Here is a 13,894-nt window from a genome sequence, read left to right on the forward strand (position 1 = left end):
TAGCCTATGTGTGATTGTGGGAAGCTAATCATTCATAAAAACCCACTGGTGGTACCTCGGGTTAAGAACTTAATTCGTTCTGGAGGTCTGTTCTTAACCTGAAACTGTTCTTAACCTGAAGCACCACTTTAGTTAATGGGGCCTCCTGCTGCTGCCGCGTCGCCGGAACACGATTTCTGTTCTCAGCCTGAAGCAAAGTTCTTAACCCGAGGTACTATTTCTGGGTTAGCGGAGTCTGTAACCTGAAGCATCTGTAACCCGAGGTACCACTGTATGTTTCACAATTGCTAGTTTTGCATAAGTGATGTCCACACAAAAATCAAGTTGCCTACTAACTGCAGCTCACCATAGCAACCATGCCTAACTGGTCTTCATAGAATCCTAGAATTGTAGGGTTGGAAATGACTGCAAAGGTCACCTAGCCCAACCCCAATCTGCTTGATCCTTTCAAAAATGTTTACTAAGCCAGTGGCTATGACGCATTATTGTGGCAGTGAATTCCATTCAACATTGCACTAAGGCAATTGTTCAGCCAGGAAAAGCATTTTTGGCTTCCTGCCTCGGGATGAGAAGACAAGTTTGCTTAGGGCTTTCTGTAAGCCTTAAGGGGGAAAGGTCCAAGAAGAGAAAAGGCAGTAAACAATAAGAGAGAGGTGCTGGTTGACCTTTCCCATCATCTCCCAACCCACTCCCTATGTGCTAGGAGGTCTCTTTTCTCCAAGCGTCACAATGGCTCTGCTTTGTCATCTTCTGTCCCGTCTACGGCAGAGTCAAAGCAGGAAAGAAAGGAGGTCCTTGGTACAGGACTCCCGGTACCACGCTTGCCTGGCTGTACCCTCATACAGCCCAGAATATTTTTCAAGGGTTGTTCCCTGTGTTACAAAGAATCAGTGTGAAAGACAGCAAACTGACTTGTGCCACGGTTAATTTCCATAGGATGTTCTGGAGAAACTGAGGGCCTTGCACCCATTGCCAGGCCTGATTTTAGAATGGAGGAAGATCACCAATGCCATGACCAAAGTGGTGTTTCCACTGCAGAGGGAGAAGCGTTTAAACCCTGTGCTGGGCATGGAACGGATCTATCCTGTTTCTCAGACTCACAGTGCTACAGGTAGCAGGTGCTTTTTACATCGGAAGGTATCTCCTTGGTGGTTTATCAACGTATGACTGAAAAAGAACCAGGAAGGCTAGCGCATGGTCCAAAGGAATCATGGAAGCTTTGTGGTTTTTGTCTGATGGCACTTGTTGCGGGAAAGATCACTCATTGATTGAGTGTCCCTAGAGCAGGAATGTGGAACTGGTTCAAGCTGCGGGGCCACATCCAGAACTGGCCCAACCTCCACAGGCTATTTTGGCAGCTTGGAAGGACTGCCCACCTGCCAAATCCCAGAAGCATGCAGAGGTTTCTTCCCCATCTTTGCGCTGTGGTGCTTCATGTTAATATTGGAGATCAGATCCCTCTGTGCCTGATGTCAGGTGGCTAACAGGCATGGATGGTTTATTCAGATGGCCTTGTGGGCCAAATTCAGAGGGCTGGTGGATCTGTTTGGGTCTGCAGACTGGAGCTTCCTCACCATTGTCCTGTGGTTACTTTTTTTTTAATTGCTGAAATGCCCACCTGCTACTTTGAGGCCTTCTTGCCCGACTGCTGAACTCACTCTGCTCTTAACTAAGCCTCTTTTTCTGAGCTGTCCTACTAGCTAGATCTGTTTTGTGTGGAACTGTATATTAGTGCAGTTTTCTTTTTACCCTTTCTCCAAAATTTCCTCGTTTACTGGAGCCCCTGAAGCTTGCTGTCTTGGGTAAAATTGAAAGCTCAGTTTCTACAGGCTTACCGAGGATGTAGCCCCTGGATTTATCTTCTTGAACACAGTGCCATTGCTGTGCCCTTGGTGGTCAAATCTGATGCTTAAAAAAATTATTGAAATGGGTGTTACTTATCCACCAGTCACTTGGCTGCTTAACCTGCCAGTTTGTTTGATGCTTTGTCACCTCAGCTCTCTGTAACTCATGGAGTGAGCTTCTTCACTGAACTCTTTTTAAATTTGCATCATATGTATTCCATATAAACACTAGAATTTTGAAATGTACTAATTGAGCACCATCTTTTAAAGAGTACTTTGTTCTGCAAAACTGGAAGCTTGTTGGTCAAGTCTGCTTTTGAAGTTTAGTGCTTTAGTGCTTTAGTTTTAGCTTCAGTATTCCTTCACACGTCTGCTGTACTGCAACATACTGCCTGTCTTTTCACCTTTGCACCATCTTTGCTTTTAGGCCGTATAAGCTTCAGGGAACCAAATATACAGAATGTGCCAAAAGACTTTGAAATTGAAATGCCAACCATGGTTGAAGAGAGCCCACCTTCCCAGAAGGAACACAATGGGTTCAGTTTACACAGAAGCAGGTAAGGTTTTCTCATCTATTTTTTTTTAATCAGCTCTCAGATTTTTTCTGATACATTCCTGAAAAGACCAGAATGTATCCAAGTTAGGGTGCCTTTTTTCCACCATGAAACTGAAGGTGGCTTGCATTGAGTTCCCAGAACGTCTTCCATCAAAGCATTAATCACACTGGCTTGACGTTAGCAAGGTGGCTGCATCTTGTCCCCTTTGACCATGTCTTGGCTCTATAGTTAATAGAGTGGTACCTTGGGTTACATACACTTCAGCTTACAGACTCCGCTAACCCAGAAATATTACCTTGGGTTAAGAACTTTGCTTCAGGATGAGAACAGAAATCGTGCTCCGGCGGTGCAGCAGCAGCAGGAGGCCCCATTAGCTAAAGCGGTGCTTCAGGTTAAGAACAGTTTCAGGTTAAGAATGGACCTCCGGAACGAATTAAGTATGTAACCAGAGGTACCACTGTACAGTAGCTGCCGGCAGGAAACATAAGGAATAATCTGTAAACTGATGTGGTTGTGGAATTTGCTTAATTTCCTGCATTTGCACATTGCCACACTTGCATTTATAAACAAAAAATTACAATTTTTGGTGCATTGTTTTGGTCTTTCCTATGGTATATTATTTTATTTATTAAATTTATATACCGCCCTTCATTCGAGGATCACTGGGTGCTTTACAGCATAAAAATACAAAATGAAAACACAAAATAAATAACAAAAACAAACCAATAGCCCCCCCCCAATACATTTAAAAATCTGTTGATTTGTCAAATCAGCCAGTGGCCAGGTTATATAGAGGAGCATTTTCGCCTGGCGCCAAAAGACACATAATGGAGGCGCCAGGGGAGCCTCCCTGGAGAGAGCATTCCTCAGAAAAGGACTGTTCTCATGTTGCCACCCTCCAGAACTCTCGTGGAAGGGGCACGCAAATAAGGTTGTATGGCTACAGCATCTAATTATTAAAAAACCTGATCTTTAAGTAAATATACAGGAGTTCAGGAAAAGCCAACTGGAGTGAGGTTTGTACAAGTACTCTCTAAAACGAAGGCCATCAAGGTAGATATTTTCCCACTTAGAATTGCTGTGATAAGTACACCTTGCAAAATGTCACCAAAACCTCATGTCCTGAAACTGCAGGATGTACATGAAATTCATGTGCCTACTGCCAAGGCCAGAGATGGCACATCACAATAAGTACATACAAAGTGCATTGCTATAATAGGCTAGTCATAAGTACTGTAACATCTTATTGGAACCATATTGGGAATGAAAAGAAGTGTGGAGTGTTGTATAAAAATGAAGATGAGAAAAAACTGAAGCATCTGAATAGATGCATTTTTTAATAATTATTTGCTTGGCTATAAATGTCCAACCTTGCAAGCCATACATATCAAGCAACAAAACTTGAAACTACTGCTTGATTAGCCTATTGCATGCAAACAAGAGTAACAGTCAGCCATAAATATGAAGTTATTTTGTGTTTACCTGCTACAGATATTAGATTTAACCCTGTTTGGTTTAACATTGTGTGTCTTACAGAAGTCAACTACATGCCAGTTATTTAATTTTATTTTACAGATGGAGAAAGCATTCTGTGCTACCACATGGACAAAGGAGTCTTGCTGAACCCAGTGGGAGGAAAGTACCATTTTCTGTCAGCATGAGGCATGCCTTTGTGCCATTTCCAGGTAACACCTTGAGAATTGCCTCATTATAGAGCTAAAAAGTAGAAGAGGGATATACAGAATTGAGCAATTATATTGTGCTGACACAATGAGCCTATTCAGACCCAATGGCAACCAAGGTTTGATGTTACATGAACAAGCCTGAGAAAACTTGGCAGCATCACGTACTGCTGCCTCTTCTTATGCATAACTCCCCATCATTGTCTGAAGGAAATCCTAGTTTATCAGCTTTTTCTGAAATGGGCAAACTATGGTTTGTACTTTTCATCTAACCAAGATCGCAAACCAGGGCTTATTGTCATGGTTTGCATGGGGTTGCCATATTTCAAAAAGTAAAAGCCAGGACACCCCAAAAGTTGTTGATTGACTTGCCTAAGATCCGGGACAAAGAGCCGCCTTACAGAAATTCCCCCTGGATGTCAATTCCACCTTAGAAATCCTGGTAATGTCTGGGAAAATCCAGAGGTATGGCGGCCCTAGGTTTGCAAGCAAAAACATACCATAGTTTGCACATTCAGATGAAGTGGCATGGCATTGTAGCGACAGGGCTCCTTAGTCATCATGTTTTGGCATTGCATCTGAAGAAGCTCAGTGTTTTCAAAGAAAGTATGCAAAATGGTTCTTTACAGACCTAATAAGAAACCATGGTTTCCTGCTTTGTGAATGAGTTGGACCGACCTTGGGCTCATGCACTCGCTCCTTCCTTTCTCATATTTCACAGGTGCAAGGAAGAAATCAGGAGCATTTGCTTCCATTTTCAAACAAATCAGATTCCCATGTTTGTGGATCTCTTGAATGAACAATAATTTCAAAGAAGGAACCTGTTTTACTACCTGAAATAAATGTCCACTTTAGGAATTATTCTGTTTTATTGGCTGCAGGAGGGTTGATCTTGGCAGCTGATTATTCCCAGCTTGAGTTGAGGATCCTTGCGCATTTGTGTTGTGACGCGCGGCTTCTCCAGGTCTTAAATGATGGTTCTGATGTGTTCAAAAGCATTGCCGCCGAGTGGAAGATGATTGACTCTGAAGCAGTTGGGGATGATTTAAGGCAACAAGCCAAGCAGGTAACTTACGGAAACATCTAGAATTCTTTTTTTTTTTTTAATAATATTTTATTAAGTTTTTCCTTAATATCTCCAATCATACAGTTTTTAACATCACATATTTTAGCTTAATAGACCTCCCTCAACTCCTCTGACAATCATTCATGCTTACATTCCTATCCACACATTCCTTAATTATAGTATCGCCTTTTAATACATTTTTCCATCCTCTTTTACATTTTTACGATATTCCTTATTTTTTCACAAAGCTTCTTTGAAACACACTAGCGTTGTGTTTTCTTCACATAGTTTTCAAATAATCTCTAAATTTTCCCCAGTCCTCTAAAAACTTATGATCTCTCTGAAGTCTAACTTTTCCAGTTAATTTATCAAGTTCTGCAAAGTTTGTTAGTTTTGCTCTCCATTCTTCCACAGTTGGGAGTTCTTCCTGCTTCCACCTTTGGGCCATCAATGTTCTCGCAGCTGTTATTGCGTATTGGAAGAGTTTACAGTCCCTCCTATTTATGTCATTTTTAGTTATTCCCAAGAGGAAGGACTCTGGTTTCTTTACAAAGCTATATTTCAGCATTTTCTTTAACTCATTGTAAATCATTTCCCAGAATCTCTTCACTTTTTTGCACTCGAAACATCTAGAATTCTTGGAACATTTTCATATAATTGAATGATAGTGGGTTTTGAAATAAGTTGTACAGGCTGAGGGATGGATTCAACTAAACAGCAAATGAGCAAACTCTGGCATATTGAATGTTTTAAATTTGTGTCCTTTGTTGCTTTGTGAAGAATGTGCTTTATTCTAATAAACAAACCTCATTTATAAGTAACCCAACAGTTTTTCTCGCACTTGGTTGTCCCCTTGGTTGTAGAGTGTACTCTAGAATTAAAATTAAAATTGCATTATTTTTCTAGATTTGTTATGGAATAATATATGGAATAGGAGCGAAATCTTTAGGAGAGCAGATGGGTGTTGAGGAAAAAGACGCCTCCTGCTACATTGACTCCTTCAAATCAAGATACTCAGGTAAAGATTGCTTGCATCTGGTTGTCCTGGCTTTTTGGCATAGTTAACTGATTAATAATATCAAACATATAGTGAGTTGTGTAAATCTATTTGCCTATGTTTTTTGTAACCTTTTTGGTGTGGGTTTAAAAGGGAGTTCAAGCTACTGAGCCAAGAACTTACCTTACATAAACTCTTAAGAGTTGTGGCAACTTGGAGCTCTGTGTATTATCCAAAATGCAAAATGAAACGCTATGAATGTACCATGTTTTAACTTGCAGTAGTCTGTAGGCTGCAGAATTGGATAGCAGAAGAAAATAAAACACTGGCGTGTGACTGAACAAAGTTTCGGGGTCATTGAATCCCCTTGATGGAGTGAGCTCTTGTTGCTCTGTCCCAGCTCCTGCCAACCTAGCAGTTCAAAAGCACACCAGTGCAAGTTGATAAATAGGTACCACTGTGGCAGGAAGGTAAATGGCGTTTCTGTGCGCTCTAGCTTCTGTCACGGTGTTCTGTTGCGCCAAAAGTGGTTTAGTCATGCTGGCCGCATGACCTGGAAAGCTTTCTGCGGATAAACGCCGGCTCCCTCAGCCTGAAAGCAAGATTAGCGCCACAACCCCATAGTTACCTTTGACTGGACTTAATTGTCCAGGGCTCCTTTACCTTACTGCATGTATGCTGCCTTAAACTTCATGAGGGAAGGAAGATGGGATAGAAATGTAATAAACAAAAGAAGGCTGTACATCCACTGTTGATTTGCACGTTTCCACAATCTTGCAGCTGAAATGTAAAATATAACAACATAATAAATCGGGAAGAGTTTCCTTGTATCTTTTCCTTTTTTAAACTGATGGGATAGGGAAGTTCTGAACATATTGACACCCAAGCATGGAAGTGTCCGTATGAAATGTCGGCATATACACAAAATTAACTAGAGCAGCTGCTGTTGAATATTTTGGATTGAACTGGAAGTTGCACAACACTGTTTCTTTTTTTTTAAAATAGGTATTCAGAAATTCCTGAGAGAAACAGTCAGGAAGTGCAGCAGAGATGGGTTTGTGCAGACAATCATGGGGCGGCGTAGATACCTGCCAGCAATTAAGGACTCAAATCCTTACAGAAAGGCTCAGGTATGCAAAGAAGTGCTTTTTTCAGCTGCTAAAATCTAGCTGAGCAGGGAGATCCATTGAGCTGGCTGAGTTTTACTCTCTTCCCAGTGATATTGACTTTGCTAATATATTACTGTGCCCATTCAATCTAAGATGAGCCAGCTTAAATTTAGTTTGCACACTTCTTGTGCATGTTGGACCTCCTTTTTGCTGGAGGAGCTTTCAGGGACCAAGGTGCCCTCAACGGTCTTACCAAAACTGCAAGCGATACCAGAAGAATATAGCAGTTTTCTGTAGCTGCTCCTAACATTTCCTTCTAAAACTTCAGAATCCACTGCTCTGTTTTCAACTAGTTGTACATTGCAACTGAGCAGGGATTGGAGGGGCTGTGCAAAGCTGAAGGTTACTTTTGGGATTCTTGCTTTCTGCAAGGCTTTCCTTCCCATCTGTTCTCTCCCTGCTTGTCCTACTCACTCAGGCTTGAGATGTGGAAGGAAGACTAGACAGCTGCAATTTCCTCAAAACTTCTGTACCTTCTATTCCTCCTTTTAGGGGTTCAGGCTGTCCACTTCAGAAACTCTGCACTGAAAAGATTTGTTGTTGTTGGGGAGGGGAAGTTGGCTGCTTCTTCTAAGTCATCTTGTAACTTTAGGCAGAGAGGCAAGCTGTGAATACTGTCGTCCAGGGCTCTGCAGCGGATATTGTCAAAACAGCCACCGTGAATATTCAGGCTCAGCTGGAATCTTTCCCTTCAGCAGTAAAATCTTATGGACACTTGGAGAGCTCATTCCAAAAAAGACAAACAGGTATGTTTTCTCTTCTGGCTTTGTATTTGGTAGCAAATGCTCCCAATCTAAAAATGTTACTGGGTGGGGGATAAATAGTCAGTGTTCTCTTCCGAGAGCCTCCTCTTTGTACGAAACAGCTGGATTTGGGCTACATGTATGCCAGTAAAATTATTTCAAATGGTGGGTCACTATTCCTAAGTCACCATGATTGTCCAGTGCTCATTTACATTTTCCTGACCCCTTGAGCAAGGTTTTGAGGACTTTGAAGAAATTGAGGTATGAGGAACTCATGGGTTAGACCCTGCTTCATCAGATCAAAGACTCTGAGGCTCACGTGGCTTGTTGTATTAGAGGTGATGGCATTAGCCAAGAAAAATGGATTTTTCTTATATTACAGCAGCAAGGGCACTCATTCATGATCTATTTCATTTAGGATTCTATGCAAGGAACAGCATAAACTTTGAAAACAGCTTTCTAATGCTAGAAAGTGCCGTAGGTAAAACAAGTAGAATTTTACCTTTTTTTTATCCAGCATTGTGGGGGAAAAACAAAGAAAGAAATACACTTTGGAGAAGAGTCATTTATTTAGGGGCTGCAAGAACGTTTGACGCCTGCAAGAGTGAATATTTTGAGAATAGGTAATACTTTTTCATCATGTTCAAATATACTTAAAAACTGCAGTAAAATGATAACCAAATGACCCCGGAAAAGCTTCATGGTATTATGATAAATGTTGGAAATGTAGCCGCTTTATCCATATAGTGGCTGTGTAACAAAGCAAAGGACTTTTGGTTTCAAAATACAGAAAATAATGAAACTACAATTAAATCTTGATGCTGCTTTATTCTTGTTAATTAATGCAAGTACCTGTACAATGATAAGAACTAATATTCTATATGATTGTTGCAGTCTAAGAATATATTTATTTTCCCCACCCATCTGACTGGGTTTATGCTAGTTGTTGGAAAAAAGACTCAAATCCCACTTGGAATGGGAACAAAAAATGTACAATACACAGTTATGGCCAAATTTACAAGCTATTTTAAGACTGAAAGGTGGAGGCAGAATTAAACAGAATCAATTGAACACTGGCATTACAAACACATGATTTTCCCAGATGCAAAGATATTTGATACAAAATATAACAAATTATGAATAATATACTTTCAGTTTTTCTTACTTTTTAGAAACATTCTTATATAAAACAATTTTATTTAAAAACCTAGAAGAGGAATGAGATATTATCCAATACAGGAACAGAAATACTAAAGAAATAGAAATGCCAGAGCAATAAAGGAGTAAAGCCATCACAATTATATATTTTTCTCCAAATTCTTTTTTATTCAGTTTTACACTATACATTTGAATTCAAACATTAGTCATAACCATCAACATTTAGGATTCCCTGAATCCTTAGACTTCCCTCCCCCCCTCCGTGGTTTCCAATATCAAGCTATTTCTACTGCATCGTATATTTTATCTCTCTCTCTTACTATAATCCATTTTTACCTTAGTTTTTAGTACATCAACAAGCGTCACTCAAATCCTGCCCAAGTTTTTAGTTGTTTACAGGCCATAACAATTATATAGCAATACAGAACAAATACAAATAATGTCTTGTGGTACTTGAGAATTTGTGTAGCTCATACCATAAGCATGATTTAAGTCATTGTTTAGGTTTCCTTCTGCCTAGGAAAACCAGAGAGGATGGAAAAGAAGAAGATGATACATTCCGTACCTGGAGGTTTCTTCATCCTCCAGCTGCATGATGAGCTTCTCTATGAGGTTGCAGAAGACAGCCTGATTCAGGTAGGAGGAATTGGTTTTACTGAAAACTGGGGAGTGCATCCCTCTAATAGAATGTGGCTGGTGTGTTTGTTCACAGGGTGGATAAAAATCAATGATTTTTTGAAAAATCAAAATATATTTTTCCCATTTAAATCAGATTTTTAAAATAAAACATTTTGGAGGAAAAATCTTTCTATTTAAATTACATTATCGTCCAAAGGCTATTCATCAGGAAATAAGGATTTGTTTTAAGCTTTTCATGTGTGCTAAAACTCAGTTAATTGTTTAACCGCATCAGTTAACAAACATGGAGACATATGCTGTAATGTTATTGTTTTAGTTAAATAATTTGTTATTAAGGAAATGATTGTCTCCTTCTAGTAAAGTACAGCAGAAAAGTTGTCCTAACATAAACAGTTAACTTATTAAACCTCACAATAATTTCATAATGACCTGTCTATGTATTTCTAATAGTATAACCAAATCAGTAATTTTTGATATAACTACCGTATTTTTCGCTCTATAAGACGCACCAGACCACAAGACGCACCTAGTTTTTGGAGGAGGAAAACCAAGGAAAAAAATATTCTGAATCTCAGAGGCCAGAACAGCAAGAGGGATTGCTGCGCAGTGAAAGCAGCAATCCCTCTTGCTGTTCTGGCTTCTGGGATAGCTGCGCAGCCTGCATTCGCTCCATAAGACGCACACACATTCCCCCTTACTTTTTAGGAGGGAAAAAGTGAGTCTTATAGAGCAAAAAATACGGTACTCTGAAAATTAATTATTCCAAAAATGAAACCTTCCTCTGGTTGTAAATATGAAGATTGTACCAGCAAGAATGTCTTTCTGTAAAAAAGTGATTTAAATCAATTTGAATTAAATCAAATCCACCCTGTTTGTTCACCAGTGTTGGCTTCAATAAACTATAGAAGTATGCTGGAAATATGTGTGCCTTTCAGAGTTGTTGCTGAACCAATCCGCAGTATCTCCCTGTGTTTATATGTGTGTCTCCTCTTCTCACCTTGTTGTGTTTGCAACAAATGACTTGTGTATTGGCTTTTTACTCTGCCGTAACATGCAATTTACCTGTACCTTGTAACTGCTTTCTGTGGGTGTACAAAGCTGCATTTCTTGAAAGGGAGACACAAACTTGAGGGTGTGTTGTGAGCTTTTCCTGGAAGAGTTCTGGCTCCCAGAAATTTGCATTCAGCTTCTCTGAATTTCAGCCTAATTCTGACCCACTTTTAGAGGCGTTTTCAGATAGGATACCAGTTGGAAATGTCTGATCAACTGGACTAAATAAACTGCGGCCCTTTCTGCCTTATTGTCCCACTGACTCTTCTAAGTGCCTTGTCCTTTAGGTGGCACAGATTGTTAAACATGAAATGGAACACGCTGTAAAACTCTCGGCGAAACTGTCGGTAAAAGTCAAAGTTGGGCCCAGCTGGGGAGACCTGCAAGAGCTGGAGCTGTGAACAGGTAATATAGAAGTTTGTACTGCGCTGCCTGACGCTGCAGCGAAATGCAAGACATCTCTGACGAGTCTGGAGAATGGGATCCATTTCTTTCAACGACAATTTTGAATTCTCCTAAGAATCTTTAAATCACACTTCCCCAACCTGGTGCTCTCCGTAGTCCAATACAGCTAGAGGGCGACGGGTTGGGGAAGGCAGCTCTAAATGACATGTCGCATGACTAGAAATCACAATGAAATGCTGAAAGCAAAGTATTTAAATGAATTCCTAGTAATATATTTATTTATTTGAAGACCTACAATTTTTCTCTTTCTTAACTGACTTGGGAGAAGCATTCTGAGCTTTGACATTAGCTTTTATAGCTGGGATCCTCTGGAAAATTTGATTCCCCGGCTGCTTGTGTCAGTTCATTCCCCCCCCCCCCAAAAAAATATACTGAATATACAATTGATGGCAGCTATAGCTCAGATTTCTGTGATACTTGCATCTTTCAAAAAAAAGGATGACATTCTCCTGGGAATTCATACATGCATATGACTCGCTGCATTTTACACCATATGCACAGGAGACAGTAGAAGACATTGGCAGCCTTTCCAAAGTGTGCACAATTCAAAAGCAGTAAATTTGTGAAATAGGTTTGCTTTGAGAAAATGAACTTTCTCTGATTTTCCTGTCTCTAAAGCAGGTAGCAGCATCCTGTGATTCTGGCTCCTGTTGTGGGTTTTCTGCTAGCATTTTAACCAATAAATCGTTTGCTTTGTAAACTATGATATTTCATTGCTGTGTAAATAATAAACAGATTTTTTATATCACTTTCCTTCGCTGGAGCGATACTTGAAAAAAGGAATAGCACTGTGCTTTGACAGGTAGGCCACCTGATATATTGTTAGATGCCTGTGGGTTGTTTTTTTAAAAGTTACACTGATTTTTGTATTTGCGGTATTTATAATTTTATGTGTGCATGTGAGTTTTAGATGTGTTTTATCAATAATTTCTTATGTGTGCTGCTCACGGGGTCCTCGCTGCGGGAGCACATTCATCTCGTGCTATACCACCTGCACTTGCTCCCGGTGGAGTATAGGATAATAATAGTAAATAATAATAATAATAATAATCAACATTTTATTTATATCCCGCCCTCCCCAGCCAAAGCCAGGCTCAGAGCGGCTAACAACAATAAAATGATACACATTCTAAAATCATTTCATTATAAAATTAATTTAAATCACATTAATGGCAACCACTGGGCTAGAGTTCTGTGACGACTACCAAAGGAGAGGGTCAGGCTGCGCCCTGACCAAAGGCCTGGAGGAACAGCTCTGTCTTGCAGGCCCTGTGGAAAGATGTCAAGTCCCGCAGGGCCCTGGTCTCTTGGGACAGAGCGTTCCACCAGAACGGGGCCACGGCCGAAAAGGCCCTGGCTCTGGTTGAGGCCAGCCTAACTTCTCTGTGGCTCAGGTTTAGGATCAGGTTTAAGGTGCTGATTTTAACCTTTAAAGTCCTATAGGGCCTAGGACCCTCGTACCTACAGGACCGCCTCTCCTGGTCTGCCCCATGGAGGACCTTAAGGTCTGCAAATAATAACACCCTGAAGATCCCAGGCCCCAGGGAGATCAGACTGCCTTGACCAGAGCCAGGGCTTTTTTGGCCGTGGCTCCGATCTGGTGGAACGCTCTGTCCCAAGAGACCAGGGCCCTGCAGGATTTGACATCTTTCCGCAGGGCCTGCAAGACGGAGCTGTTCCGCCAGGCCTTTGGGCAGGACGCAGTTTGACTTACTTTCCTTTGTATAAAACAAGCATTAAAGAGGCCTCCTGGCCCGCTCACAGGCCCTTTATAAGACCAGTGGCAACAGTTGTCCCTGGAGAATATTAACCACTCTCAATTTTGCCCATGGACTGCCATCTGTCCAGATTTTAATTTGCTCTGAACTAATTTTAAGATGTATTTTAATTAATTGATTGCCTGTTTTTATGTTCTTTGTATGCTGTGTTAGTTTTATGAGCTTGGCCACAGCATGGGAGGGCGGGGTACAAATAAAAATTTACTATTATTAGAAACCTCATGATTAACTAAAAAAGATAAGGTTCCACTTTGTTTGCATGAGTGCATCATATACAATTTATGCAACCTGAAAAGCCCCAAGTGGCAGACTCTGGGCTTCCAAATTTTAGTGGCATAAAACTACCCTAAAACCGCCTCTGATACAAACTTGGTGGTTGATTGGCAAACTAAAGAGGTTTCATACTAAATAGTGGGCCAAGCCAGCAGAATGGACAAACATCCATGGTTTGGGACTTTTGCCCCCAAACTGGACTCTGGTCCAGACTCTTTGGGGGCAAAGAAGCGCCCCGAGGAGAGATCCCCACAGCTGGAAACCCCAAGATCCCAAAGGCCCCCAGCAGAAAACAGACCCTGACCGGGACGCCAGTCAATGATCGCCCAGCTGCCCTAGAACATTGCTGAGAGAACTTGGATGTTTGGCTTCTGCTGCCCACAGAATCAGAGTTGGGATCCTGAGGGTCATCTAGTCCAACCCCCCGAAATGCTGGAACCTGGTCCTGAATCCTCACCTCAGACTCCCTCCAA

The 13,894-nt window shown here is 41.0% G+C and overlaps 1 protein-coding gene across 5 annotated transcripts in view; it reads left to right on the top strand.

Annotated features, from left to right (window-relative positions):
- Nucleotides 1-12,115, top strand: part of POLQ (DNA polymerase theta) — a 42,640-nt gene extending 30,525 nt beyond the window's left edge. For 3 of the 5 annotated variants that reach the window (XM_083592609.1, XM_083592612.1, XM_083592610.1), the window contains 8 exons: nt 937-1,111; nt 2,272-2,401; nt 3,977-4,086; nt 4,965-5,149; nt 6,056-6,167; nt 7,152-7,276; nt 7,908-8,061; nt 9,737-10,330. In XM_083592609.1, the coding sequence (XP_083448735.1) occupies nt 937-1,111; nt 2,272-2,401; nt 3,977-4,086; nt 4,965-5,149; nt 6,056-6,167; nt 7,152-7,276; nt 7,908-8,061; nt 9,737-9,996 (1,251 nt within the window). In that variant the 3' untranslated portion in view covers nt 9,997-10,330. Of the gene's footprint in view, nt 1-936; nt 1,119-2,271; nt 2,402-3,976; nt 4,087-4,964; nt 5,150-6,055; nt 6,168-7,151; nt 7,277-7,907; nt 8,062-9,736; nt 10,331-11,192 lie in introns of those variants that run through there. The other 2 variants (XR_014542953.1, XM_083592611.1) reach the window with 2 other exon arrangements.
- Nucleotides 12,116-13,894: the final 1,779 nt, after the last annotated feature.

Source organism: Podarcis filfolensis (assembly GCF_964270895.1).
Source record: "Podarcis filfolensis genome assembly, chromosome: 17".
NCBI classification, from domain to species: Eukaryota; Metazoa; Chordata; class Lepidosauria; order Squamata; family Lacertidae; genus Podarcis; species Podarcis filfolensis.